General features: G+C 41.9%; 1 protein-coding gene across 3 annotated transcripts in view; it reads left to right on the forward strand.

The window, feature by feature from the left end:
* FILIP1 (filamin A interacting protein 1) overlaps window positions 1-26,502 on the forward strand; it is a 101,478-nt gene that overhangs the window by 52,239 nt on the left and 22,737 nt on the right. For all 3 annotated transcript variants that reach the window (XM_088537536.1, XM_010213169.2, XM_010213170.2), the window contains 2 exons: window positions 2,075-2,248; window positions 3,642-3,820. In XM_088537536.1, the coding sequence (XP_088393662.1) occupies window positions 2,075-2,248; window positions 3,642-3,820 (353 nt within the window). The remainder of the gene's footprint in view (window positions 1-2,074; window positions 2,249-3,641; window positions 3,821-26,502) is intronic.

Here is a 26,502-nt window from a genome sequence, read left to right on the forward strand (position 1 = left end):
ACCTTCCCTAATGGTCAAATGAGCCATGGTTTCAGTGACTCTCCTTTCTTCCTGCTACATATACCCCACTTCAATCTGTGATCATTAAAGACTAACAAGGCTGGAAATAAAGTAAGCATGTGCATAAGTGAAGTCTTGCTGCACAATGGGGTTTAAAATAAGATCCTGGAGGCCCAGAAGAAGAAACCTGATTGCATAGCTCAGTAAAACAAGTGTTCTCCTCCTTAAAGAGCTTAGGATAACAAGTCATAAAACCGTGATTTTTGTTAAGTATCAAAAAAACTCCCATGCTATTTTATTAGACTTTTAAGGGGCTTTTCCTTCAGTATAGAAACATTGGCCTCATAGTAACTAAGACATTAAGATAACTGTTATTTGTAGAGGGATATAAAAAATGGCATGTTCTTGAAGCTGTCTAAAACTTCCCTAAAATAACATTTTTCCTGAATTGAGAGTGACATATTCTCAGGACGTGATGTAGTGAGGTGTGCAGGTTCTCTTGGCATGCTTTGGGACTAACTCACATAATTCATTTGTGGTTTTGACATCTATGAATGATGCACCTTTCCCAAGTTCATGCAAAAAAAAAAAAAAAATAATACCATTCCAGACTGTATTTTCTATTTTGCAGACAAAGATATGTGTAAAGCTTCCTCTTAAGGTTACAAAATGTTGTACAGAATCAGCTAGTACAGATAACTTATAAGTTGGCTAGTTTTCAATTGGATGGCATGGACTTTGCCCCAAACTCATTTTTCATTTTATTTTCATACTTTATTTTAAAAAAAGATGAAAGAATCTTTGATGTTTCCTGAGATTATTTCCTTACTCATTTTAAAAGCAGGTGATTTTGTAGGACTGTGGTGCCTCTGTCGTGTGGTGTAGATTGAAGATTTGCTATCGGGATAATGCAGAGTGCTATTATCAACCCTGTGGAAAAGTGTCAAGCTTTGGTCAGTTCATAAATCCTAAACAGATGTTGCTTATATAAGGGCAGAATTTATGAGAACTTTTTCCTAAAATACCTGAACCTTTCATTAGTGCTTAATTAGCTTTCCAAGTGCATAGAGGTTGAGACAAGAGAAAAAAAAAGTGTTCAAACCTTTGTGCCTTCCTCCCCTTTGGGCTGGTGGGTGAGAGCCCTTCCAGGAACCCAAGGGTAACCCAGGAGTTGCCCTTTCCCCACCAATAACTTGTTCTAACCCTCCTGCTGCCTTATAAGCCCTCCTTGAAGGACAAGCGTCGTTCCCTCATTTTACAGATGGTTTAACAGATGTTGGCAAATACCATTGGAAACAGAGCTTGAGATTAAGTGTTTGCCTGTAGTATGTCTCTAAAATGCTGCTTATTTATGGGCAGGTGGCTTTGCAGAGCAGTCTCATCAGACCCAGACGTCTGGTTATGCCATCTGCAATTACAGGGATCTCCATCCCAGAAACGGAGATTCACACACCCCCCAACCGCTTGGGCACCACTGCTTCCAGATGTGCTGGGAGCTTAAAGGCTTAAGGGCTGTCTTCTGCTTTTGGAAAGATTTGTTCAACCTCATTGTAACTGTCACCAGCTATGGTAGTTAGCTGTTTTCTACAACATTTTGGGGGTTCTTTTTAAGCAACCATAAGAAAAACGAGGAAATGTTGTTTAAAATGTTACGGAAGAAGAGAGGGCGCAGTCATAAAGTTACGTAGTGGACAACTAGAAAAGCTTGACTTGAGGCTGAGAAATATTAACTCAGCTCGCTTGTGCTGCTTGTTTTACTCATCTTTGCACCTACCTCAGTGAGTGAACTGCATGGACACAGAAGAGAACAAAGCAGTATCTTCCCTGGCTCTAATTCTAATTCACATAAAAACTCATAGGACTTGTATGTAATGACAGGCAGGGACAGATTAATGTCTACAAGGATCTCATTCAGCTTTGCATGGATAATGCTGATATCTCCCAGTGTTGAATTAGCAGGTTGACATTCTTCTAATATATTTCACTTTTGCATATGCATTCTGTGCATCTCAAATGCCTCTGTTTTCCCTGTTGGTCACATGTTGGCTTATTGTACTGCTTTACTCTTTTACAGGCAAGGGAGGATGTGATCCACATGCTGAAGACAGAGAAAACCAAACCTGAAGTTTTAGAAGCTCATTATGGATCTGCAGCTCCAGAGAATGTGCTCCGAGTGCTACACAGGGATGCCATCCTTGCTCAAGAAAAATCAATAGGAGAAGATGTCTATGAGAAACCAATTTCAGAGGTAATAAGTTCTTGACTTATGTCAGCAAGTCTGTATTGGGCAATCCTGATCAGAAGTGAAAGTCTGCCAACTTTGCATTTGTGCAAAGCACACAAGAGGATTATACAACTTCTGTGCAAATGATAAGAAAATGAAGAAAATTTGAATACTTTTGTTCACTCAAAATGCAGGTTAAAAAATCAATATCATTGTGTTTGAACTTAAACAGTAAAAATCCCATATGCTACTTAGGATTACTGCAGCCAGGCAAGAACAAAATCTTCTGGTGTCACATTACTGTTTTATAAATTCCACTCAGTTGTGGGCTTGAATCTCTAATGTAAATCAGAGCACTGATAAGTGCTCTTTGACTTTCTTGGCCTACTAGAGCGGTGTCATATGAGTAGTTAGGAAGACAAGATTATCAGAAATTGATTTTGACTGAATTTACAGTGTCATAAATCAATCTAATTCAGAGTGGGCTCTGTTAATGCAATGAGAAACTGAGTTTCCGTTGTCTTCTCCCAAGAAACTGTGAAAGGAACTACAGGAATAGCTCTGGTGGTTTTAGTGTGTCCTCGGTAGTGATTGTTTGAAAGACACCTGGTGTAGTAAATTAATGAAGAAATAGAAGAGAAAACAGTGAAGTATTACTTATAAAAACAAAAAGAATTTATTTTCTAGGCTGAGGGGAAAATCCTAAGGCTTGTAATGAATTGTAGCTGGGAATGTAAAACTGAATCCATGCTGAATCTAAACAGGTTACACTTTGTATCTCAGCAGGCCTAGGGATATGACTGCGTTGCAGATGCATAGTTCAAATTCCAACCTTGAGCTTACACCCTAAAATTCCACATTTAGGTATTTAAGTTCCCATTTAAGTGCTTGAATTCAGGCTCCAGTTGTCCAGCATGAAACATCAAAGACTTCTAGTAAGGTCTAGTCTTTTTTTCATCTAATCCTCTGCATCTCTTCAGTTGCTTCCAGCTTCCCTAGGGTCTGAGGGCAGGTATCCTGCCCGGGATTTGCAGAGCACTTTGCAGGTTAATTGGCTTATTACTTCCTACTGTGAGGTGCCAAGCTACAGCTTTTCCTCCATAAAATAAGGAGAGCGGGTGCGGAACGTCACCACAGGAGACATTCTGCACTGCAGCGATATTTGTTATCCTAAAACTATGCAAAGTCCTGTGCTTTGTGTATGAGAACTATGCAAATGTTTATTGCAAACACACTGCCCAAAGAAATCATTATTTTTACAGGACAATTCCTCTTCCTTCAAGGCACTGCTTTATGTAAAGCCCAAGACAAAATTATGGAACTTGCATTTGTGAAGCACAACACTGTTGGTTAATAAATCAGATGAAGTAAGCAAGGAGACCTTTAAAACAGTCTATTCTCCTTTTCTACAATCCAGCTGGACAGACTTGAAGAAAAGCAGAAAGAGACATATCGACGCATGCTGGAACAGCTCCTCTTGGCAGAAAAGTGCCATCGCCGCACAGTTTATGAGCTAGAAAATGAGAAGCATAAACATACAGATTACATGAACAAGAGCGATGACTTTACCAACCTCTTGGAACAGGAACGCGAGAGGTGAGTACCTGAGCCAGTGCAAAGGATATCTTCAATATCCACCAAAGTTTGGTTCAGAAATGACATGTTCTAGGATTTTCTGTCTTTAAGTGCCACTAAACCCATGTAAACCATTTGTAAAAGTCAGGTCGCTCACATTGCTAGTGCATTACTGTTCACATCTAGAGCTGGAAGAATAGCATAAAATACTCTTGCAGTGTGTACCTGAATTTAAAAATGAATTTGTTTGGATTTGCTCATGCCCATTGGGGATTCATCTCCCAGCAGCTTTTGAGAGATCGGATGTTATTTGCATTGGTAAGTTGTGGTCTGGCACACCTAGCTACGTGAACCCAACAGACTGTTTTTCATGAAGGATGGTGCCATGCTTATCCCAGCAAAATAGGATGAGAAAAAACACACACTAGAATATAGAACAGAAACAGCACCTGACTTAGAGCACTCAATCCCAGTTTCTCAAAAACAAGTATTTAATTCTCACACCAAACTGCTCAAAATCATCATTATTTAAAAAAAAATAAAAATAAAAAATAAAAAACTCTGAGAAAAGTACTTTAGAAAAATTCAAAGGAGGAATGCTTCTGAGGAAACCAGTGAACTATCTAGTGACAGACATTTGCAAAAAGTAATGAGTTAAATTGTTCATTGAATTTCCTGAGCTTATTGTAGAGCCAGCTTTGAGTAGGTAGCACAAGAGCTAAAGTGACTGTATTCCCTGATTTACTGTCTGCTGTTTTTCTGGCTCTTTATTCTTCTGTGTTGATTGACAAACTTTAAAGAACAACAAAAACAAAAAAAAAAGCCTTGTGCATCTTAGCATTTTTTTTGCCTTCACAGAAAACCAAAAATTAAGTATGTCTTACTTCCAAGTAAGGAATATTTTCACATCCACTTCTGTTAGCTGTCACGTTTTAATCTCTGCTGAATATATGTGTGGAGATGCAGGCAACCAAACTGCTGCACAAGTAAAGGCTGTATTAAAATACCATTCACTTTTATCTACCACATTCTCTTTAATTGATAATTGCTGCCTTCTTATAATGCTAACTCAGCTCATGAGTGGAACTCAGGATTATAAACCAAATGATTTGTTTTCAATGAATTGACTAAAAAGTCTTCTGTCTCATTAGTGAAACTGAGATACCAAGTCCTATCTCTGTGGCTATTCTCTCATGTTCTTGATGCTCTGTGGTATCTTTTAAAGTTCTGTTTTCCTACACTCCACATTTTTTGGACAAACAGCAATAAAAAAAGGAGAATTTGAGTTTGGACTTCTATTGAAAGCAGTTCCTTTAAGAGCAACCAAATCCATTAGCTCTAGTCACCAGTGCCTCTGTGCTGGTAGCTGCAGGGGAATAATTATACTGCTGAAGTCCTTTTGATTTATGTTGAGTAAAAAGAGAAACCTGATGTTTGCTATTTAATCCACTTTGTTTGTCAAAGGCACTAATGAAAAAAATAATTTCAAGCCTAACAATGACCAAAGAGAGGGAACATGGCATGTGACTGAACTTGGAAAATCAGGAATGTAGGTCCCACCCTGTTCAGCATGTTCCTCCCAGATTACTTATGCAGCAGATTAGCAAAATCAGGATGGGGTGGAAAATATTTATTAGTTTAGTATAAATTATCTAAATTCACCATTTTTGTTTTCTGAGTGCACAGAAAGCTAAGGCTGCATATGGCTGCTTGACACCTTTGTAGGTATCAAGCATGGAAGTAGTATCACCTGAAGAGAGAAGGTGATGGGATGACTTGACAGGAAAGCCCCATAGTGGCAATCAGCAAGTGATTTTTGTCAAAAGATGAAGTTTTTACTAGAAAGACTCAATTGCAATAAGCTAAAATATACAGAAAATTACACTCAATCTGCATATTAGGACAGAGAGCTGGCCTGCCCAAGGGCATTTCTTAGGGTTCTGCCTAAGCATTCCTATTTTACAAGTATCATTACATATATAATTTGCTTTAATGTGATGCTTTGAAGCCTGAGGCTTACTTTGCTAAGAGCTGGACAGACATGTAGTCTCTGTGAAGAACAAAAGGGACAGTGAAGTGAACCTTGCCCATCAGTCGCTCTGTTAAGCTCACAGTTATAATGTTAATGAGACAGGGTGAGCTGGAGGAAGACGGGTCCTGTGGAGGGGCCGTTTCACAGCAGTCTGGTACAACAAAAGCAGTGCTATGCCACAATTCCTATCCTCGCAGAATTTTACTAATCTTTCATAACCCATATTGGCCACACCAACCTTTACAGGCTATATCTGCTTTTGCAGATGTCCTGTTTGTCCTGTTTGAACAAGATAAAAAGGGGCAGAGAATATCTCTTGGTTCTAACATCTTTCTAGTATCCATCTACTATATATGCATATATATAGAAGAGTATATTTGAAAGTATATTTGCATATACTTTCATACTTTAGCTCTAATCCATCCACAGCAACATAATGCAAAAGTTAACAATCTCTGTGAGGGGCTGATTATTAGGCCAACCTCACAGAGAGAGGAAGAAGTAACAGAAATGCATGACTTGTCAAGAATAGTTAGGCACAAAACATATGAAAAAGAGAAAACTTAACATAGGACTATACAAAACAGACAGCTAGGAGAGGTAAAGAGAGCAAGCAGCAGTCACCGAAGGGCTTGACTGTTGATTTGCTCTCCCAGATTTGTGCAAGACAGTTGCAGAAAAAATCCAGATGTTACAGAAAAGATGACAGCACTTTGCCAGAGGGAATTGAAAGAAATCTGGTTGTTTTAGTAAAAGGTGCTTCTACAGACATGCTGGCACATCTGCACATTTCCCTAGAGTATGCTATGATAAAGCTGGGACTGTTTTGAAAGTTTATGATAGTATCTTCTATTTCTTATTTTTGGGTCAATATGCTCCTTTTCCACATGTAACCTTCATCAACCACTATTTCTGTACCATCAGTGTCTCTTTCAGTGCTCCTCTCTGTCCTCCATTGCTCATCCTCTCTTGTGAACATTAACCGTCTTTCTTTTTGCATTTTTGTTACCTTCTCCCATGGCTCTAATTGGACGTGCTGGGTTTAATGGAGCCCGTTTGCACACATGGCTTTGGGAAGGCAATCTAGCAGCTGCCTACATTCCTCCAGACTGGAGAGGGAAAAATGACTTGCCTGCACCTCCCTGTGGCCGGTCTGCACGGGGAAGCTCTTCTGGAGATGCACTCTGTGTGCAGAAAGGGTTTTGGGCCAGCCTCTTTCCTATATCCACAAAAGGGCACGGCCAACCCCTTTTTCCATCTGTGGCCCTTTGCACAGTAGCAGAGAAGCCCAGTAGATGACAAGTGCAATGTGCCGCCTTTGGCACCTTATCTGCCCCCCACCCTGGGAAGGCAAAAGCAGATGTCTCCCTGCAAGCCCTTGATCCGGCTCCAGAATAAGGAGAAGAGCTAGAGGCTCCAGGCTCCCCTCCAAGACCACTGGTGTGAGCAGAGGGAGAAGGAGGCTCTAGTTTGGCATCTGGAGAATAAGAGGTCTGTGTGGAGCTGCAGTGACAGCTGGGCTGGAAAGGGCATCTAAGAGCATGCAATGAGACTGCAGCTGCAATGATGAAGTTAGACCTCTCGGCACAGGCACCCTTCTGGTTTCTAGCCACACTATTGGGAACTTGCAGCATTTTGTTTGTTACCAGTTTAGCTGTAGCTAACACAGTTAATCACCCTTTTGTACCCCCAAAAAAGTCCCCTGGACTGGAAGGATTAGCATAACACGGTCCTTGGTTATTCTTTGTTTTGCCTAGTCCCAGCCCTCAGTCTTCTTTAGGAAACTGTTGTAGGAGCAATAAAGAGAAATCTTAGGAAGCAACTGTACTTTTTATTGAATCAGCAGGACCCCTTTCTCCCAGTGTCACTGGGGAGAGGTCTGTGCAACCTCAGTTTTCTTTGAGCTCTTGATGGACCTGAAAGATGACGTTTAAAATCATGAAATTTTTAGAGATTCTAATCTTTGAACAATTTGTCTTGTACTCTTCTTTTAACCCACTTTGTTAACAGCGTATTTTGCTTCTATTTAAAAAGCACTGGGAAGCTCCCATTGGTTTTATGCTTCAGAAACAGTTTTGTGGCGAGGACCACTGAGCCTCATCTGCAGGAGAATAGCAGAAATAGCCTGAAAGCTGCTGAAAATGGGAGGAGGAGGGAGTTTCCTTCACATGCCTGGGACATTGTTTGTGGACTACATGCTGCAATGTGGCAGAAAGAGTTTATTTGAGCTTGTTAAGGGCAATCTGTGCCACTGCTTTGTGAGTAATTTGATCATTTCCAGCACAGTCCTTAAGACTGCTGAGATTGTTTCACCACACCACACGTCAGTAAATACACACCTGGCATCTAAGTATTGTCCATATTAATATTATGCACAGTAACACTTTCACGTAAGACTTCATTGAAGTTCTGAAGATTTTAAATTGGTTCTTGCTTCTCCTGCTGTAGCTGCAAATTATTCTCTGCAACCAAAGTGCCAGTGTCCCCAGTGCACTGAAGCATTTCTCATTTTCCTCAAAGGCAGGGCTGGGGATTCATTCTGTGCTTTCTAAGCAGTGTCCGCCAAAATCTGGTTTTAGTTAAGCCCTCTTTTTGAAGTACAAGGCCATAATTAGATCTTCTTAGAGGAGACTTCAGGACTGTGACCCCCTCCTACCAAGTTTACTTTCAGACTTGGTGTAAAACTGTCTCCTCGGCGCCTCCCCCAGCACGGCACCCCCAGCAAGGAATGCACTGGCGAGGTCCTCAGCGCTCTGTGATAATACATTCCTCCCGGCTGCAGTCATCCTGGCACCGAGATGCTCTTGGCTGCTCTGCTGGTGATGTAATTTTGGGCCCGCATCACCTGCAAAGGAAACTGGTCTGCAGGCAATAAAGCGCAGAGATGGCTTGAAATGAAAATTGGGAGAACTGAAGCTAGCAGTTTAAACCCCCCCCCCCTTTTTTTTTCTTTTCTGCTTTTATTAGCAAAGCTTCCCTTCTCCCTTTTCCCACGAGACGGCAGCACCAAGCCTTTCCTTGGGAAGTGCTTTCATTTGTTTCTCTTTTTTTAAGGTATCTAAGCAAATGTAGGGGCTGGAGTGTGATATAGGGTAGAGATTTTGTCTGTGTTACCTTTCCAGTCTGCATTTTCTCTTTTTTATTTATTTTTGTTGTTGTTGTTTTATTGAGTCTGTCAAATAAAGAAACTGGAAGAAAGAGAAGGTGGCACAGTAGCCGTCCAGCAATAACTTGTTTAGAGAAACATCTATCCACAACTATGAGGTATTCAGGGCTAATAGATCTGTAGTTGACCAGCTTAAAGACAAATTATGTGGTGAGAATAGCTCCATACAGAGATATTGGGGTGAAGTGTGCAGTGTAAACCTAGGGCACAGATTTGTCCTGTAATTATGTAATTTGCTGTGCTTCCCTGAAACTCTGGAAATTAAGTTTCTTTACAAAAACATTTGCTTTTTTTTTTTTTTTTTTTGCTTTGGGACTTCTCAGCCATATTTGTACTTTCACTTTTAGTCTTCACTTTTGCTGTTCATTTCTCTGTCCTGGTTTCCAAATTGTGACCCCCTGCCGAAAAAGAAAAGCCAGCTCAGTGGGACTGTGGGAATTCACCATTGCCTGCAGTAGTTACTCATCCTACCACATATTACTGCCCATAAGAAAGCACTGCATCATTCTCTACTTTTCAGTAATTCCATTTCTGAACTTTTAATCTTCTAATGTAGAAGACAAGGACAACAGATTATAAATATTACACAGTTTTTATTCTTTTCTTTTAGGGCAACATGCTATCTATGTAGGTTGGAAACACTGTTTTCATTCTTTGTTGATGTGATGTATTCTTAGGATCACAGATCACAAATTCTGTGGCAGTCTATTAAAAGAAATAAATGAAAAAAAAAAACTGGCAGTGACAAATACCATTTCTGAACAGTTAGGTAAATCTGAAGGTCATCCATTTTATGGGCCCTGTTTTACAATTCTAGCTGACTGCAAGGCAGTAAATGTTCCCTGCCCAAAGTTTATGTTTTAGCTAATGAATCTGATCCCAAGTTCCAACAAAACTGCTCCAGAGGTAATTTAAAAATGAAAGAACGAGCAGCCACATCTAACAGTGGAGAAACATTATGAAAGTATTGTAAGTCTTACACAATGTCATGCTGGCCGTGAGCTGGGGCTAATCCAAATCCATCTCTTCACACTTGGATAGTCTTCAAAACTGTCCAGTCTTTCAGTCATTTCTGGGATTATATAAAATGGCATCATGTGTTGTTTCAGCTATTCTTCCAAAATTATTCCTAAGTAGGCATCAGAAACACAGCCCCTGAGAGAAAATTATTATACAGAAATACATGTCGTTCATTATTCCTAGCAAGTTTGCTTGCTAGAATCATCAATTTAAATGCTTCCAGGGTCAAACAGGGGAATAAATTACTTCATTTAAAATCTACTCACGAACTCAAACTCTGTTCAGGGTGCAATAGGTAACAATCTTAACATTAAAGCATTAACATGGTGTTAGCATATTTCAGAATTATCATACTACTGAAATAAATATCAGTTCATGGCTCCATTAAAGCCATCTTTTGGGATTGTCATTTTTTTAGGGAAAGAAAACAAGAACTGAATCAGGGGCATGTTGGAAAAATTGCTTCCTCATTCAGTAAGATTAGAACCAGGTTTCAATAGAAGTGCCAGGTTTCACTGAAGTTCTGAAAATATTGAATAAATGTCCCTTATTTACAAGTATAAATACATGCAAATAATAGGCACTCAAGCTTGAACATGTCTGATATTTGTTCTGTGTTTCAGTGGAAGTTTACCTGTGCAGGAATGCACAGAATGATTAATGAAGTATTATTATGATGTACCTGTTTGATTAATGCCCTACAAAAATCGACCTATTCTATGTGGTCACACGATTTTCACTAACATGTGGGAAGAAACTCAGGATTCCATCTGATTTGGGGTGTTATTTTGACTTAGTGAGCCTGCATAGAAGCTAACTCAAGGAAGATATGATGATTTTTCTATCATTTTATACATCCCTTGTCATTACTGCTAGGGGCCCAGATGCCTGCTCCTTCTAACTATGAGAAATTTCCTGAGATGGTAAAATATAAATCAGGGTTGCAGCAGAATGGAGGTGGTAGTAGGAAGAAAAGTGGGGTAAAAAAATGGATCCAATTGGATCTCTAGGTTTTGCATAACTGAGTAACTTTCTGTGTTGTTCCAGACTGTTAGGTTAGGCCACAAAAGGTCATACCTAAGTTACACCCGGGAAGTTTCTTTCTTAGAAAGACTAGAAACAAGTTTCAGTGGAACTGGCTTGTTCCATCAAAATTCTGGAAACAAGTCTGCTGTTGGGTCAACAGGAACAAGCCATTTTGCCTCTTTATTCCACTGATTCCTTCTCTGTGTTCTTGTTTCTTCCCCATCAAAGTATGGATTCTGAACAGCACCAGATAATTTTTAAGGTTAGATCCTCTGCTGTGAATTAAAGCCAAATGCTTGGAAGGAAGTCCCTGCCCTTAGCTGCGGAGGCTGTCAGGGAGAACGAAAGACATGGGCAGGACCACTTGTTTTGTGCAGTTTCTTATATTGTTTCCCTAGCCGTAATCAAAGACAGGATATTGGACTGACTCAGCCTTAGACCCGTTCAGTATAGCTCCTCTTATATTCTCATATCCGTGTAGACCATAAGATCTCTTTGGCAGAAATCCTTTCCACTTTTGAATTTGAGTGCCAGGTCTTGTGAGTGAGTAACACCATTCCGGACTTCTGGACAATGCTGACAAATAGTAGCTGGGAAACAATAGGAATGGCAGTAGCAGTAGAGAATAGCAATAATTTATATTTGTATCATTTCTGTTTTTGGTTCTTTTTAAGACTAATATATGGAAAAATCCTAAGGCAGAATGGAAAACCCCGGGGTTTCAAAATCTCATACCAAATATTCTCATAAAATCTGACAAATCTCGTGCAAATGTAAGAGGAAAGGAACATGAAATGCAACATGTATAATTCAGGTCATATTTATAAAGCACCTATGATTATAATGTTGTGTTGCCATAGTTACTGGGTTGCCATAGTTACTCTTTGGTCCATTTTAAAGAAATTCATTAAAAATGACATTTCAGGTGATATTATAAATATCATCTAAGAAAATCTTATGACTCTAACCACAAGACCAGCTTGATAAAAACATATACCACATAACCTTGTGAATACACCATTCACCTGAAGTGTGGGAGACCTTCAATTCTTCCTTTAACTTATGGGATCTTCATTTCTGAAGAAGCCACCCTATTTCCCTTGTTCGTTCTCTTGCAGGGGGTCTGGTCCTACACTTCTCCAGTAAAATTCATCCATTTAAAAAACCTCTAATATAATTTTTGAGGTCTTTTCACCAAAAGAGTAAAATTGTTTTTGTAGTTCAGTGCCCCACAGTTTTAAATTCCCCTTGACATGGGAATTCACTGATCAGGTCTCACCATGTCCTGGAAGAATGTTCCAAAAGGTGAATTTTCAACTTACTGCTTTGGTGAGTGGTGCCGACATCTGGTCATCCTTGTCTGCTCTTTTTCTTAAAATCACAGCATCACAGAATAGTTGAGGTTGGAAGGGACCTGTAGAGATCACCTAGTCCAACCCCCCTGCTCCAGCAGGGACACCCAGAGCACGTGGCACACTGTGGCATCCAGACGGGTTTGGAAGATCTCAGGAGAAAGAGACTCCACAGCCTCTCTGGGCAGCCTATTCCAGGGCTCTGTCACCCTCACAGGAAAGAAGTTCTTCCTCATATGGAGATAATACCTCCTATGTTTCAACTTACACCCATTACCCCTTGTGGCATGGGGGTTGGGCTAGATGATCTCTACAGGTCCTTTCCAACCTTAATGATTCCATGGTTCTATAGTTCCATGGTTCCATGGTCCTGTCAGTGGCCACCACAGAGAAGAGCCTGGCCCCAAAATGACAGAGATGGAAATCAAATGGCCTGTTCAAGATGAAAAAATGTTTCACTGAAGGCCACATGCAACTTTTTCTTTCACTTGGATGAGAGAAAAGTAAAGGATTTTTTCTTTGATAATTACTTATTGAATTTTTGATTCAGCTATGGAATTGAAAATTTGGTTATTCACATAACTCACTTCTCCACTTGCATAGTCTAGGAAATGATTAATAGTAATGTACCAAGTGCTATAATAAGAAAAGATGAAGAAAGACAAGCAGAAAATGGAAGACCTATAGCAGAGTGACAGCACTGCTCTTCTGATGATAGCAATCGTCATAAGTGAAAAATATCACTTGGTGACAAGTATATGTATCACACAATGAAAGTTCCTATGCAGTTCCATTTTAAATGCTGCTTTGAAAATAAATACTGTGCAAGAGCATCCACTTAAACGTAAGCCTTTACCTAGGTGATTTAACTTGTACTAAAATGGTGCATAGATATTGACATTTTTTTTCATTTTCAAATTACAAGATAGGATACAACATCAGTTTCCAAAATGGTAGGGGCAAAATATTGTCCCCACCAGTAAAAGCTGGGCTGGCAGAGCTGAGATTAGAGCATTGCCACTTGCAGCTCTGTAGCTCTGTCCCTAGCTTGCGCTTTATGTGCATCGCTAATTTGGTGATAAAGAAGAGTATGTCCTGATTTGACTGGCTCATGTCCCTATCAGATAGCCCAAATGTCATTGGTACAACTTGCTTTGGCTGGCAGGCACTATAGCTTTGTGCTCCTCATTAGCATGCTGAGCTCTGTGCATCCAGATTCTTCTGGTCTTAGAAAACAACTACAACCTGCATCTGTCTTCCTGAATGCAAAGCTGGCAGTAGTGCAATTCCTTTGAAGTCAATGGAGCTATTCGTGACTGATGGGATTAATGAGAATCACAAGTAGGAACTCGAAGCATGTAAATGTGTGAGTGAGTGTATGTGTGTGCATGCACAAGTGCGTAAATATACTTATCTAAATGTATTATATAAAGTTGTTTCAGAAGAACAGTGTTTCTGAACAGAAGTTTGCTGTCTAGCAAATTAATCATCAAAAAATTCATAATTCCTTTATGATTTTTTTTCTTAAATAATATAGTCAGAAGTGATTGTTATAGTAAATAGAAATTCAGATAAAAGTTATATATAGCCAAATAATGTCTTTGCATTTTGAAATATTTTTGTTTAGCATTGCCTATTGATTCTGCTAATAAGGCTATAAGCTCTTTGAATCTGATTTCCTTCTCTTTGTGTGTGAGGCACCATTTGCACTTAGGTCATGGTAGCATTTTGAAAAAGATAGCAATTTGTAAGCTCGCACACTCAGGGGAATTCAACAGATGACAACTACATACATGATGAGAAGAGATTTGCACCTGGATGTGTGGGCCCTGCAGTGATTCAGAGGGAAACACGGGAATAGTGGAAAGAAATCTTAAGGCAAGTGGAGTGAAGAACAGCAGCTTCTAGTTCACACTTACATCAGCCTCACACCAGCCACAGGATGTCAGCTCAGTAAGAGGCGGCACGGCAGAAAATACCATAATTGTGCTCCTCCAGCTCTCTTTTTGTCTTCTGCCACTGTGTCACTTACTGCATGGTTTTAAGACAGACTTTGGCCAAGGGAGTTGGTTAAGGAGGACCTGGGTAAGGTCACCTTACACCCCACTGTTAAACTGCTCTATTGCATGGTCACTGATGTAAAGCTCCAGCGGCGGGGAAGTGTGAATCCACAGCTTGTCATGGGGGCTGGGACTCTGGGGATCCAGACTCCCGAGTTTATCTGTATTTTTTTTAATCCAGTAGCTCTTCAGTATAAAACATAGAAGAGTCCTGAGAGCAGGGACTGAAATATGACCTCTCTTCTTACCAGGGCAATTCCCTGACACCATACTGTGAAGTCAGATTTCTCTTTCCTTCCTCTCCATTTGGGTACATTAGTCTTCCCCATCCCTTCCTTTCTCCCTCCACTCAGCAGGATCAGTTCGATCTACTGGGCTAGACTCGGCTGGATCTTCTGGGAAATGGCAGTGCAAGTTAGAAATATTTCAGACTGAGGAGAGAAATCAATTCAGATATTCCATTTTCTGGGCAAGCAATCTAACTACCAGGCTTTGGCAGAAAAGGCAGCCACCCTGGCAAATCTTCCACTCGAGGGGAGACACCTGCAGCTCCCATCTTTGTGTGAAGCCTGTTTTCAGTGGGTCTTCTCTGTCCCCCAGGTTCTGAGTGTAAAGACAAATATTTTATGAGTAGCAGAGGACTTCAGATGGAGAATGACATTCCGTTCAGTTGAGATGATGGGATTTCCAAGTGTGGGTAACCAAAATACAGATCTGGCCAAAAATCAAGTGCCTATGAGCTTTCAGATTTATATGTGAGAGTTTTTTCATCTCTCTCTCTTTAAAATGCCTATTTTTTGCCTTCTAGAAATCTATATGCTTCTTGGGGAGAACCTTGCTTTAACCAAGAAAAGGTTAAAATAGCCAGTTTAAAGCTCTCTGAGGAGTCTAGCCTCTGAGTAAGCACTGTGAGGTGTGCAGTAAGGACATTTTTTTCTTCTAATTGCCTCTCATTGGAGACAAATCTTCTAATACTGGCAGCAAACCTAATAAATTCCTGACAGCTGTTTTAGTTAGCTATGTGGTAGTAAAAAAGCTTTGTGTATGTGTAAGAGTTTTTCTTTTTCAAATATATTCTGCACCTCCAAATCAAATGGGCATTAAGCACTAGCAAAGGTGAAGTTGAGAGACTGATGTGGTGGGCAGGTGTGTACTCCTTTGTGTCCACAGCGAAATCCAAGCGTCCTGACATGAATGTCAGTGGAAAACCTTCATAGCTCTTCAGCATGGCAGTTGGGACGTGGCACATCAGGATGTGGTGACAGCCAGGGTTACTCAGCCCTGGCGTTGTTAAAATCTATCAGTCTCACACTAGGTCATAAAAGCAGCAGCTGACTGCTCTTGCACAGCATTTGAATTTTTACTGAGGACTCATTATTTGCTAAATCAGTGAGCATGGTGCTCACAAGGGGTCATGCTTAAAAATCAGGAAGGCATCTTCATGAGAGGATTTATTTTTCTCTGTTTTTATAGGTGAGTATTATTTTATGCTTATGCCCATCTGTGACTGAAGTGATAAAATGTAATATAAAACAGTGGGAAAATAGTTTCTCAAAGAAAATCTGAGATCCTACATTGAAGATGATGGAGTCTCCATATTGATTCCACCTGGGGCAGACTCTTGCTCTGCAGCTGCATTGTGGCCGTACAGCTGTGTGAGCAATTCCACACTGGACTAGCTCGCTCTGCTAAATTATGCTAGTTCCTAAATTCAGATTTTAAACCTCTTCACTCCTTTTTCTGTGAAAACACTTCTTCCACATCTGAGACTTTGCATTGGTGACCCCATCAACACAAGAAGAGATATATGTGTTAGCTGGAGCCACCATCACTGAGGTTGTTCAATGCTAAAATAAAGCAGCAATTCTTTTAGAGCTTGTTTCTCTCATTTTTACTCCCTACTAGCTTTATTCACTCTATCGAACACAGTTTTTTCACTACTGCATAAAACGGGAAGCAGTGATGTGGACAACATTTAGTTTTAGGTGAAGTACTCAAATAGTCCCAATGAGTTGGGGGACCACATGGTGTTGAGAAAGGGCCAGGTGAGAAGCACACAAGAAAAGGAAGTATAGAAAAGATAGCAGGATTTAAACTAGCATGGCAAGAACAGACCCTGAGATTGAAAGGGCAAGAACAAGAAACAGAGGAGAGGCAGGTCAGGTAGAGCCTGAGCAAGTGGATGGCAGAGGGAGGAAAAGTGGTGACGAGAGAAAGACAGAAAAGAGACCAATTTGCAGGCAGAAGAAGACATACAAAGAACGATATAGCAAAAACAAAGCAGAAGGTATTGTACTGATCTTGTTGTCTGAGGGAGCATAGCACAGCAGTGGGACTTTACAAAACGTGTTTGAATGAAAAGGTACTTGAAGGGAAATAAACTACTTCTGCTTTCATTTTTGGTTTTCAGTGAGGGAAAATTCACCACAGTTTCTCATGAGTGGCTTTATGAGTACTTATTTTCCCTATTAAAAATGTGACCCTTATTTATAGATCAAGAATTTCTGTTCTATACCCCTGCCTTCAGGGGAGCTGGATGAGTGGGAGGCAGCAGAAGGAGAGAGAGAGCCAGAGCTGTCAGCATAATAAAAGCAACACATGAGTGAAAATCAGTCATAATAAAATCAGTGTAATAAAACATTATTAATGTTATTCTTTCTTCTTATGGTAACTACCATCGTTTCTTCAGATGGGTATTGCAGGAGCACTTGGGGATGTACTGTACCAAGGTTTGTACAGGAACAGGCTAGAAAGAGCCATTTTTAAAGCACTGGTGGGTGGTTAAGAGATATTTAAAGGACTCTGAGATTTGTCTTATTTAGAGTAAAAGCGGAATTGCTTTAAAATGGGAGGTTTGAGAGAGGACATTTTTGAAGAGAAAGAGGATGCTGTGTGAAGGAGCAGAACCAGCTCCTGCAGAATGCTGCAGAGAGGTAACCGGGTCTATGTGAGTCGAGTAGTGTTCTCATCAGGAAGGTCTCTGAAATAAGCCAGCCTCATTCTGCACGCCCGGTCTTTACATGTCATCCTCTCACTTCTAGTCTTAAAAGTCCTCCATCACCCAGGTTTCCTGAAGAAAAATCTCATTCCCATGAGATTTCCCATGAGAATGATGAAGCTGCTGCCACCCTGATCCAGCTCGAGAAAAAGAGGTGAAAATCCTACCAAGAGACTAAACATCTCTCTTTTGGTAAGCTGAGCACAGGCACAGGTGTCCCTGCTGTCAAAGCCTCACACTTGCTTCCACCATATATTTTTTTTACTGCATTAATAACATAAACATCAAGAGAGAAAACTTAGAGGAACAAGGTGGTGGGAAAAACAAGGAGCACAACATAAGTGGGATGCTCTGCTAAAACCTGGATGTGTGAAAGCTAGTGCTGAGAAGGGCAGGTCTATACGGGGCAGCAAAGGAACCACTCTGCAGTGGGGCAGTTCCCTGAAGCCCAAGGCGTCTGCCAGAGACGCTTTGGTCAAACTGATGCTGCTCAGTCACAAAAGCAAGATCAAAACATACTATGGAATAGAAGATGCCCCATACCTGGTACAAGCTGTGTATATGGGTCCTGTTTCAGCTGTAATTACGATTGCTTCATGGACTCATACTAATACAGCTTTTGCCAGTCGTAAGGAGAAAAAAAATGAGTGATACAACTTATTGTGCATTTCTGCATTTCTCTATGATTTGCAGTTAATTTTGTTCTGTTGCTTAATTAGAATTAGGTTGGTAATCCTGGAGATAATGAGGTTTCCAAGATCATGTACACAACTGCTGTGCACTATCAGAAAAAAGATAGTAGAAAGGAAAATCAGTCAGAAATGCTGTAGCTAAAATTTTGAATCATGATTCCATAAAAGCATCAAAAACAAAACGTAATGCAATTTTCATGCTGCAAAGAGAGTGTGTATGTGTTTAGCAGCTGCATGGAACAACCTGTTTTAAATAAGAACAAAGGTGAACAAAGCCCGTTGTCAGCACAGCCTGCTAAATGAAGCTTTTTACTGTGCATGACGTATGCCATATAAAATGTATTGCCTGGGATATAACGGCACAGAGTCCAACTTGTAGCCTTTTTCTCAGGCTTTTCCTATGAAGTCTTGTTTCAGGAATTCACTATCTTTATCTTCATTACTTATTGCTGTCCCAAAGGCCCAGTGTATCACATTGTTCACTATATTTTCAGCAGCAAATTAAAACTATCCTTTCCCCTCCCTTGCTGTTTGAAGTTTTTGTGTGCAGTCAAGAACAGATTCACTAAGTTCATCCATATCTGTTATGCTCAGAGTAGGGCAACTGGATAAGTAGAAAGTGGGGAGACAGAGTTGCATTTACCAAATGAGTGTTACATGTCCAGAAATACAAAACCAACAAAAGACCCCAAAGAGAAAAAAATATATAGTAATAATGGTGGGATATTTATGCTGATATGGAGGCTGATTTGTCCATAAAGAACAAAAATCAGTCTGGAAAGCTAGGCAGTGCACGCTTTCATGTCTGTAAGTAAATACAAATTCAGGAAATGCTTTGTTTGTTTTGCACAAACATAAATATTTGGCTTTTCGTAACACGTTAGAGAACCTGTGGAGAGTCTGACTTTGCTATAAATGTGATGTACATTTCTGCACTGAAGGTAAAGAGCCAACAGAGAGTGGAGAAGTCTGCTGGAAAAGTTTCAAAGTGCTATTTACAGAGAATTTTATAATCAGACAATCATTTGTTACAAGTTTTAAAGATCCGCAAGAGAAATCCATTGCTATGCACAGTTCACTGCATTCATAAAGACAGCAACTTACGAAAGAAATGTGTAGTCCATTTGCACATCATTAACCAGTGAAACCACTTTTTTCTTTTGCTTCCCAGTTACTGTCCTTCTCCATAGCAGAAAACTGTGCTAGATAGTACAAATTCTGACTTTTGGAAGGGACTTGAAAGTTGGTTTTCCTATCTGTTCTTTCCCCTCCTTTTATTTCTTGGTGCTTTTCTCATCTGGTCTCACAATGTCGCAAGTGTTGTTTTATTCAGGAATGTATTTCTTGGCCTACTTTGTCCCAGGGAAGGCATACACATGAAGATTCATGAAATTCTGGGGAGCAAGTCATACTTTCGTTAGTAAGCCCACAGTAGTGATGGAGATAAGGTGGCTGGTGGCGCAGACACGCGCGCGCTAATGCGGCCCTCTGGCGGCAAGCGCCCGCGGTTGAGGCCTGCGGTTGAGGCCGCGCGGCCGGTGCGCTGGGCTGCCCCGCTGCTACCACGGGCGTCCAGTTGTCAGCTGCCTCACATCCAGGCAGCCTCTGCGCCTCTACATTGCCTTCTGCTTGCTTTTATTTTCAACTACAGAATGAGCTTGAGGAGACGTGTTCTGGGATAAGGCCCCTCTGGGGATCTGCACATTGGGGCAGGGAGGTTGTACATGTTGCATTTTCTCAAGAATCCTATCTATTTTAGTATTTGTTGGGCACGAGGGTGGTGAGGCACTGAAACAAGCTCCGCTGGAGGTGCTCCAGACTCAGCTAGAGCAGGTTCTGAGCACCCTGCTCCAACTGCAAATGCTCTGCCTGGGGGTTGGACTAGACAATCTCCAGGGGGCCCTTCCAACCTCAGTGATTTTTTGTTTTACCAGGCTGCACCCTCCAGAGGGGGCTACTGGTTTCCTTGTGACTCTGCTTGCCCCAAACTCAGAGACTATGGCCTGTCTGTGGGGCTATTAGACAGGCTCTCTGAGACCCTCTGGCATTTTCCTCTAACAAGTTCCGTGCTAGCAAGGACACTGACAATGCCCTCAACCCTTCCTCCTGTCCTCACATGCTGTATTATTGCTCTGCCTGCTCTTTTTTTGGCTGCCAAATTTGTGATAGAAACTGGTAGTGGTGTGGGGGGGAGGCAGCTGCGTGGCTGTTGCGACTGAGAGCAGTCAGACTTCATGAGACCAGCGATTGCTTCAGGGCCTCAATTCCCAGTCCATCTGATCCTCAGGTCCCATTTGAAAGGCTGATTGCAATAGGTTCTCAGCTGCTATCCTAAAATGAATATAGAATAATGATCCTTTTGACATCTCTTGACATTCCTTTTATCCATATGCATTAGCGGCCCCTAAGATTCTATTGTTTTTTTTTTCCTTGTGCTCTGGGTTTTGCTTCGAGCCATGTTAATACACTAGATGCAATAAGACAGCCAAGAGCTTGAGTGAAATTTCCCTCAAATTGCTAGGCTGAGCTGAACCATGAAAATAAAGCAGCTCAGCCCTTGTGCTATGATCCCTCCAGTCCAGCCAGGCCCAAGAGTGGAAGGAGGCTTAATTAAGACTCAGAAAAGGGAAGAGACAGAGCAGATATGAGGGGGCTTCTAGGAGAGCTGCAAATTTGTGGGGGAAGAGGGCCACACCAATGGACTGCACCGGTGAGGAGAGGGAGACCTGGGGTGAAAGGTGGGGGTAGCAAGGCTGGGACAGGCCACGCAAGGAGCTCAGAGAGGGCTCAGGACTGAGCCTGTGCAGAGATATTCCCTGCATCCCCGCAGTGCTGCTGGAAAAGAGCCTTGCTCTGAGCTGCTTATCACAATCAAACCCATCTGTCAGCAGCTAGTTTTGAAATTTGCTCTCAAAGTGGCCTACACCCTTCAGTAAAGGATTGCCTTGGTGCTGACAACCTGGTATTGCTATCCATCATTTTAACTCGGATTGCAGACGTTTACTGGGGAAATCAAAAGTGTCTGAACTCTTCTGATGATCCCTTTAAGTGTCAATATAGTGCCACAGCATTAGATTTTGATGGTGGAGTTTCATTTAAGTGTTTTCCATTGGTGCACAATTTTCTCTTTTAAAATAAAATGTAGCTGTAGCAGGACACAGATTTTAGGATTGCAAAAGCAAGCAGTCAAGGACATGGTAAGTAAATTAAGCAGAACATTTGTCTGCTGGATGCATATGTGCTGGGATCATTTCTAATTGCATGATCAAACACAAATGTTGAACAGAAACATTTCCTCTGTCACTGAATAAAATAGAAACATTTTGGGATGCATCAACATTGCATGGAGGAGGCAACTGTTTCCCTGTAGCAGCCCAGCTTCATCTCTTGAAAAGTATTTAGTACATGAGGCTGGAGAGTATAAAAATGAGAGAATGATTAAAGCTGTTATATATTTCCCTGGAAAATGTGACTCTGTGCCTGTAGAGTTTGTGTGACGGATTTCCTACATGGTGCTAGTTAAGTCATGGGAAGCTAATTTATATAGGGTATGAAAGTTTTCACTTTAAGAATGATTTTCATTTTGGAGGGGCTTGTTTGGAGATTGGGTTCTGCCACACACAAGTTTGGAGCAGCCCCAGCTGCACTGCAGGAAAGTGGCACTGGGATCTGAGCGTACACAGGGCTCTGCAGCTGGAAATCCCATCCCATGGATCCCAGAGCAGGGGTCGCAACAGCCCCTTGCACCTTCCTGCTCCTCCTGCCTTTACAGAAACCGGTGATTCTGCTCTCAGAACAGTTTGGAGTCTGAGTGGCAAAGAAGGCCCCTGAACAAGGAGGATAACACCAGTTAAGTACCTGCTTTTAAAATGAGAACTTTTCAGCCTCTGTACTCAAGAAGGCCAGGATCCTGAAGAAAAATGAGATCATGAAGTTAATCTGCTTCTCAAAACCACAAATACACATTGGTTTGTTCTTATGAATAATACTTGAATATTTGATATTCAAAAGGAAAAAGGAAAGGGGAAGAGAAAGGCAAGAGGAAAGAGTTTTCTAGTCCTCCTCTTTTTCTCATTGAAAAGATCACCTTGAACAAGTTAGCAATTCATTAGGCAAATAGAAGGATGCCCCAGATTCTGTTATTTTGAGTTGAGAAAAGAGCTGCTTGAGGACGTTTTCATGCAGGGATCTAGGAGGATGGGGCTTTTCAGGCCTCATACATTTTGAGTTAACCCTGGTACCAGACGTGTGCTTTCAAAACCCGCCATGCATATATTAAAATCACAGGGGAAAACAAGATTGTCTTCATTTATTCATGGCCTTATCAACGGAGACCAAGATCTGCCAGTAACCCCAGAGTTGTAGTGGTAGTGTCAGGTCAGACCCTGTGACCTCGGCAGCAAAACAACAGCTTTTCTTGAGTGAGAGGAACAAAGCAGCAACGCAGATTGGCAAAAATCTCCTTCACACGTCCTAGTGCAGCTGAGAGAAAGTAATTCATGAGGGTTCCTCGAGATCAAATCATTACCTCTTAATTGTTAAGCTATAAACTCTGAGCCTAGAGGGGGCTGTAAATCAGAAACTCTAGGAAAGGCTGCTCAGAGGAAAAGCTGACCATGGAGTCAGTTAGAGTGCTCTCAGGCCAGGCACGTGAAGCCACATTTTAGCGCTGCTGCTGTCAGCTTTGCTAGGAGGGAAGAAAAAAAAAGTGAAAGAAAAAAGGGAAAAAAGAAAAAGAAAAAGCGAGTTGCGCGCCCAGGAGGGCAGTCGGGCGGTGTGAGCCCCCTCGCACCGACAGAGCTGCTCGCGCGCGCGCTGCGCCCTACGCGGAGGCGGCCGCGGCCCCTCCGCGCTCCCTCCCCGCAGGGGCGGCCGCGGCCCCGCGCTCCGCCCCCGCCGGCCGCGCTCGCGGTGCAGCGGCGTGAGGCGCCCGGCCCGGCGGCCCGCGGAGCCGCCCGCGTTGCGGCTGCCGCATCCTAAGCAGCTTTTTTTTTTTTTTTCTTTTTTTTTTTTTCCTTTTTCCATTTTTAAAAGGCTAGTTATAAGGTAAGGAAAACTCAGCTCTGCTTTTACTCGAGCAGCGCCGGCTGTCCCCGTCCGCGCGCGTTTCGCGGCTTAAGCGAATTTGCGGAGCGGGTTGCGCGGGAGCGCAGCGCACCTGGGGCCGGGGCGCCGCGCGCGCAGGTGGGTTACGCGGGCGCCGGGGCGGTGGAGCAGCCGCGCCGGGGTTTGGTTCTGTGTTTTAGAGCTCTCTGGTGCTTTGCCTGGGTGAACAAGGTGCCGAAAGCGGAATCGAAGGAGGTGCCTTGTTCTGAAGAACGCGCTGCTCCGCTAGAGCGGCTGTAGCACACGACAAGCTGCTGCGGCCAAGGGGGATTTTGTTTTACAAAGTCGGGGTTAGAAATACACAGAGGGCAGAGAGCGTTATACAAGGCTAGCAATGTGTCCCCCCTTATTAAAAAAAAAAAAAAGGCGCTTTTCACAGTGTAATTTGGGGACTGTTGTGGAATTCTGAAGTGCTGAAATTTTAAATTTGCATTTGATCTAACTTGCCACAGACGCTTCTCAAAAGTTAGTACAGCAGTGAGTGCTGTGTGGTTTTGTAGGCTTTAATTTTACCCAGTAAGTAAGCACATAAAAAGTGTTTTTAGGTTGACTAGAGCCAGCAACCACATTTTTTACTGCTTTCTGTTTTCAAAGTTGATCATGTGCTGAATTGAACAGCTTGTTGCACCTAGGTGGATCAAATTTATTTCACTTTTTTTAACTGGTTTTAAAACCAAATGCATTGAAAGGAGAAAGTAACCCAAATAAATGCAGCTTATTCTTTTTCTTGCCAGTGGCCTCCAGATCTGATTATATTTATATCTGTCTTTTGCCAGACAAGATGAACACGAGGGAAGGACTGAAGCCAACAATTTGCAAGTGTTACTGAATTTTGAATTGCCCAACTTAAGTGTTAGGCCAGATTGTTTTGTTTCCTAGAGAGCCTGGCCACCTTTTGCCTCTTTTTAATTTTGATTGCAAGCGTAGATGCTCAGAATCCCTGAAAATCAACCTCTAAGAAGTTGGCACAGAGGTACAAAGCGATTGTGTTGACAAGTAGAGGATTTCCTACTGGCTGCAGAAATAATCTTCAAAATCAGATGTTTTACTTTAAAGAGGAGAAAAAAAAAAGTGAAGAAGGAATTGCTTCTCTGAATTAAACCTCTTGCTGTTTTTCATTATGCAAAGATTTACTGATCAGTCCTTCCCGTTATTTAATGGGCAGCAGCTTCCTAGCTCGCATGAGGAGGTTGTCCAGTCTCAGTCTGCATATGCAGAAACAAACTCTTTATGGTTGAACTCGGAGGAGAGGAAAAAGGAGCGTGCGAAGGCACTTGCTTTCCTGGCGCTTCCTCAGGGTTGCAGCGTGAGCGGCAGAAACCCTGTGAGCTGGCGGGGCAGGTCCTGGGGGCCGGAGCAGCCTCCATCAGCTGCTGCTCTGCTCAACCTTAGGGTCCTCAGGTAGCTGCTCCTCTGCATCCCATGCTCTTCGTCCCCCAGGAGCTGAGACTGGTCCTCTTCCAGCTGCCACGGCCTTGGTAACAGGGGGAATAGCCCTGATCACTCACGTGGATATTTCATTGCACCTTGTTGCCTGCTTCCCAAGCGGAAAACTAAACCATATGAACTCGGCCTCAATGAGGGGCCAGGACTCGTGCCTTAAGTGAGGGTGAAAGACCCGTACCTTAAGTGAGGGGCTAAGATACATGCTCCCTGGGGAGCTCGGGTGCTTTCAGGCCCTGCCCTTGCTTGTCCTGTCTTTCCAGGGCTTCCTCATGTTATGGAGGGCACGTTGCTGCATTGTAGATGAGAGAGGCTCTGTAAACATGAGTCCTGTTTGCTCGTTGTACTGTAGTGCTTTGAAGCATCAATATGGAAAGCACAACTCAATCTCTGGTATAATTTTCAATAAATAATTTGATGGATTCTCATTTCTGGATGCTCTGCTTAGAATGATTGTAAATAAGTGCTTCTTAGCAGGGTGTTATTTTTTGGAAACTGCTGAGCATCTTTCCCGTGATGGCTGAAATGTACTTCTGTATTCATAAACATTATTAGTCATTTTAAAGAATGGCTTCTCATATCAGCTATCAGTGCTAAGCATGGCTTTTGTATGTCCTGGTTTACCGTGTTTATTGCATCTCGAACGTCTTCATGAAGTTAATGATCTTTCAGCCCTTAACTTCCTATGCATTTATACTGATGATTTCCTATGGATGCTTCTGAATTTCAGAGAAGAATTTCTTTTAGGCAGATACATCTGTCTTGAAATACTGTTTTGGGGGGTATGTAGAAACAACGGGCATTAGCAGGCCTCGTGAAAAGTAACCAGCTCTGTGCTATTTTGAAGGATAACAGGTTGGCCATCCAGAAAAGAGCTGTATTGTCTGCCTGTTAAATTTAATCTATGCTAATTTTAGCATTGTTATGCCACTTGGTGGTGGACTGATAAGTTAGAAATTTTGTCAGAGCATCAGTAATCTAGATGTATGTTGCAGAAGGCAAAAACAGTGTTTACTGACAAATATTTGGGGTTTCTTCTGCAAATCTAGGTAAGAATTAGTGCTTGAATTTGAGTAGGGTCTTGCTGCTTCTACTTCTCCTAGCATATACACATAAAATAAAGGCCATCTAAAATTCAGTAATGCTCCTCTAAGTTCTTCTGATACAATTTGCAGCATCCTTCAAGAACACCAAAACATTATTCTCCAGCTGTAAGTTATAATTCATGTAAGCCTGGTCTGAAAAGAGACTCTGTGGAAAATGGTATTGTGGGGTTCCTCCTTTGTGTCTCAGTGGCTGAACTTGACATATGCAGAAATAAAACAGGAAGAACAATGTATGTGGTCAAACTAAGCCTGCAATTTTATTAATTCAATGAATTGACTGGCTTTACAGAGAACATTAAACCACCCTGATGGCCAAACAGCAGAGCTAATCCAATGCAGACTCCAACTAGGAGCCCTTCAGTCTCTATTTTTTCACATGAAAAGGATTAGTTTGCATGGTGAATGTCCTCTGTCACCTGTCCTCAGGTGGGAGCCAGGGCCTGCGTAAGGCTGGCACTCCACTTGCACCAGAGCGAAGCCTTGTCCATGTTGGTCTCCTCTTCCCAGCTAACCCCCATTCCAATCACCAGAGGCCAAGCATGTGCTGTGCTACAACGGAGTCTGCACCATTACCTATGACAGTCTCTTGCAGATGCATTGGTGTAACAACCAGCTGACAGATCCTGCTTTCTGTAGCTGGGACAACAACAGCAGCAACAACAGTACAATATTGACCAGGTTTGCTTTGTGGAAGAAAGAATG

Source organism: Tinamus guttatus, unplaced genomic scaffold, assembly GCF_059628265.1.
Source record: "Tinamus guttatus ecotype Peru unplaced genomic scaffold, ASM5962826v1 Tinamus_guttatus_pri_ptg000806l, whole genome shotgun sequence".
Classification (NCBI taxonomy): domain Eukaryota; kingdom Metazoa; phylum Chordata; class Aves; order Tinamiformes; family Tinamidae; genus Tinamus; species Tinamus guttatus.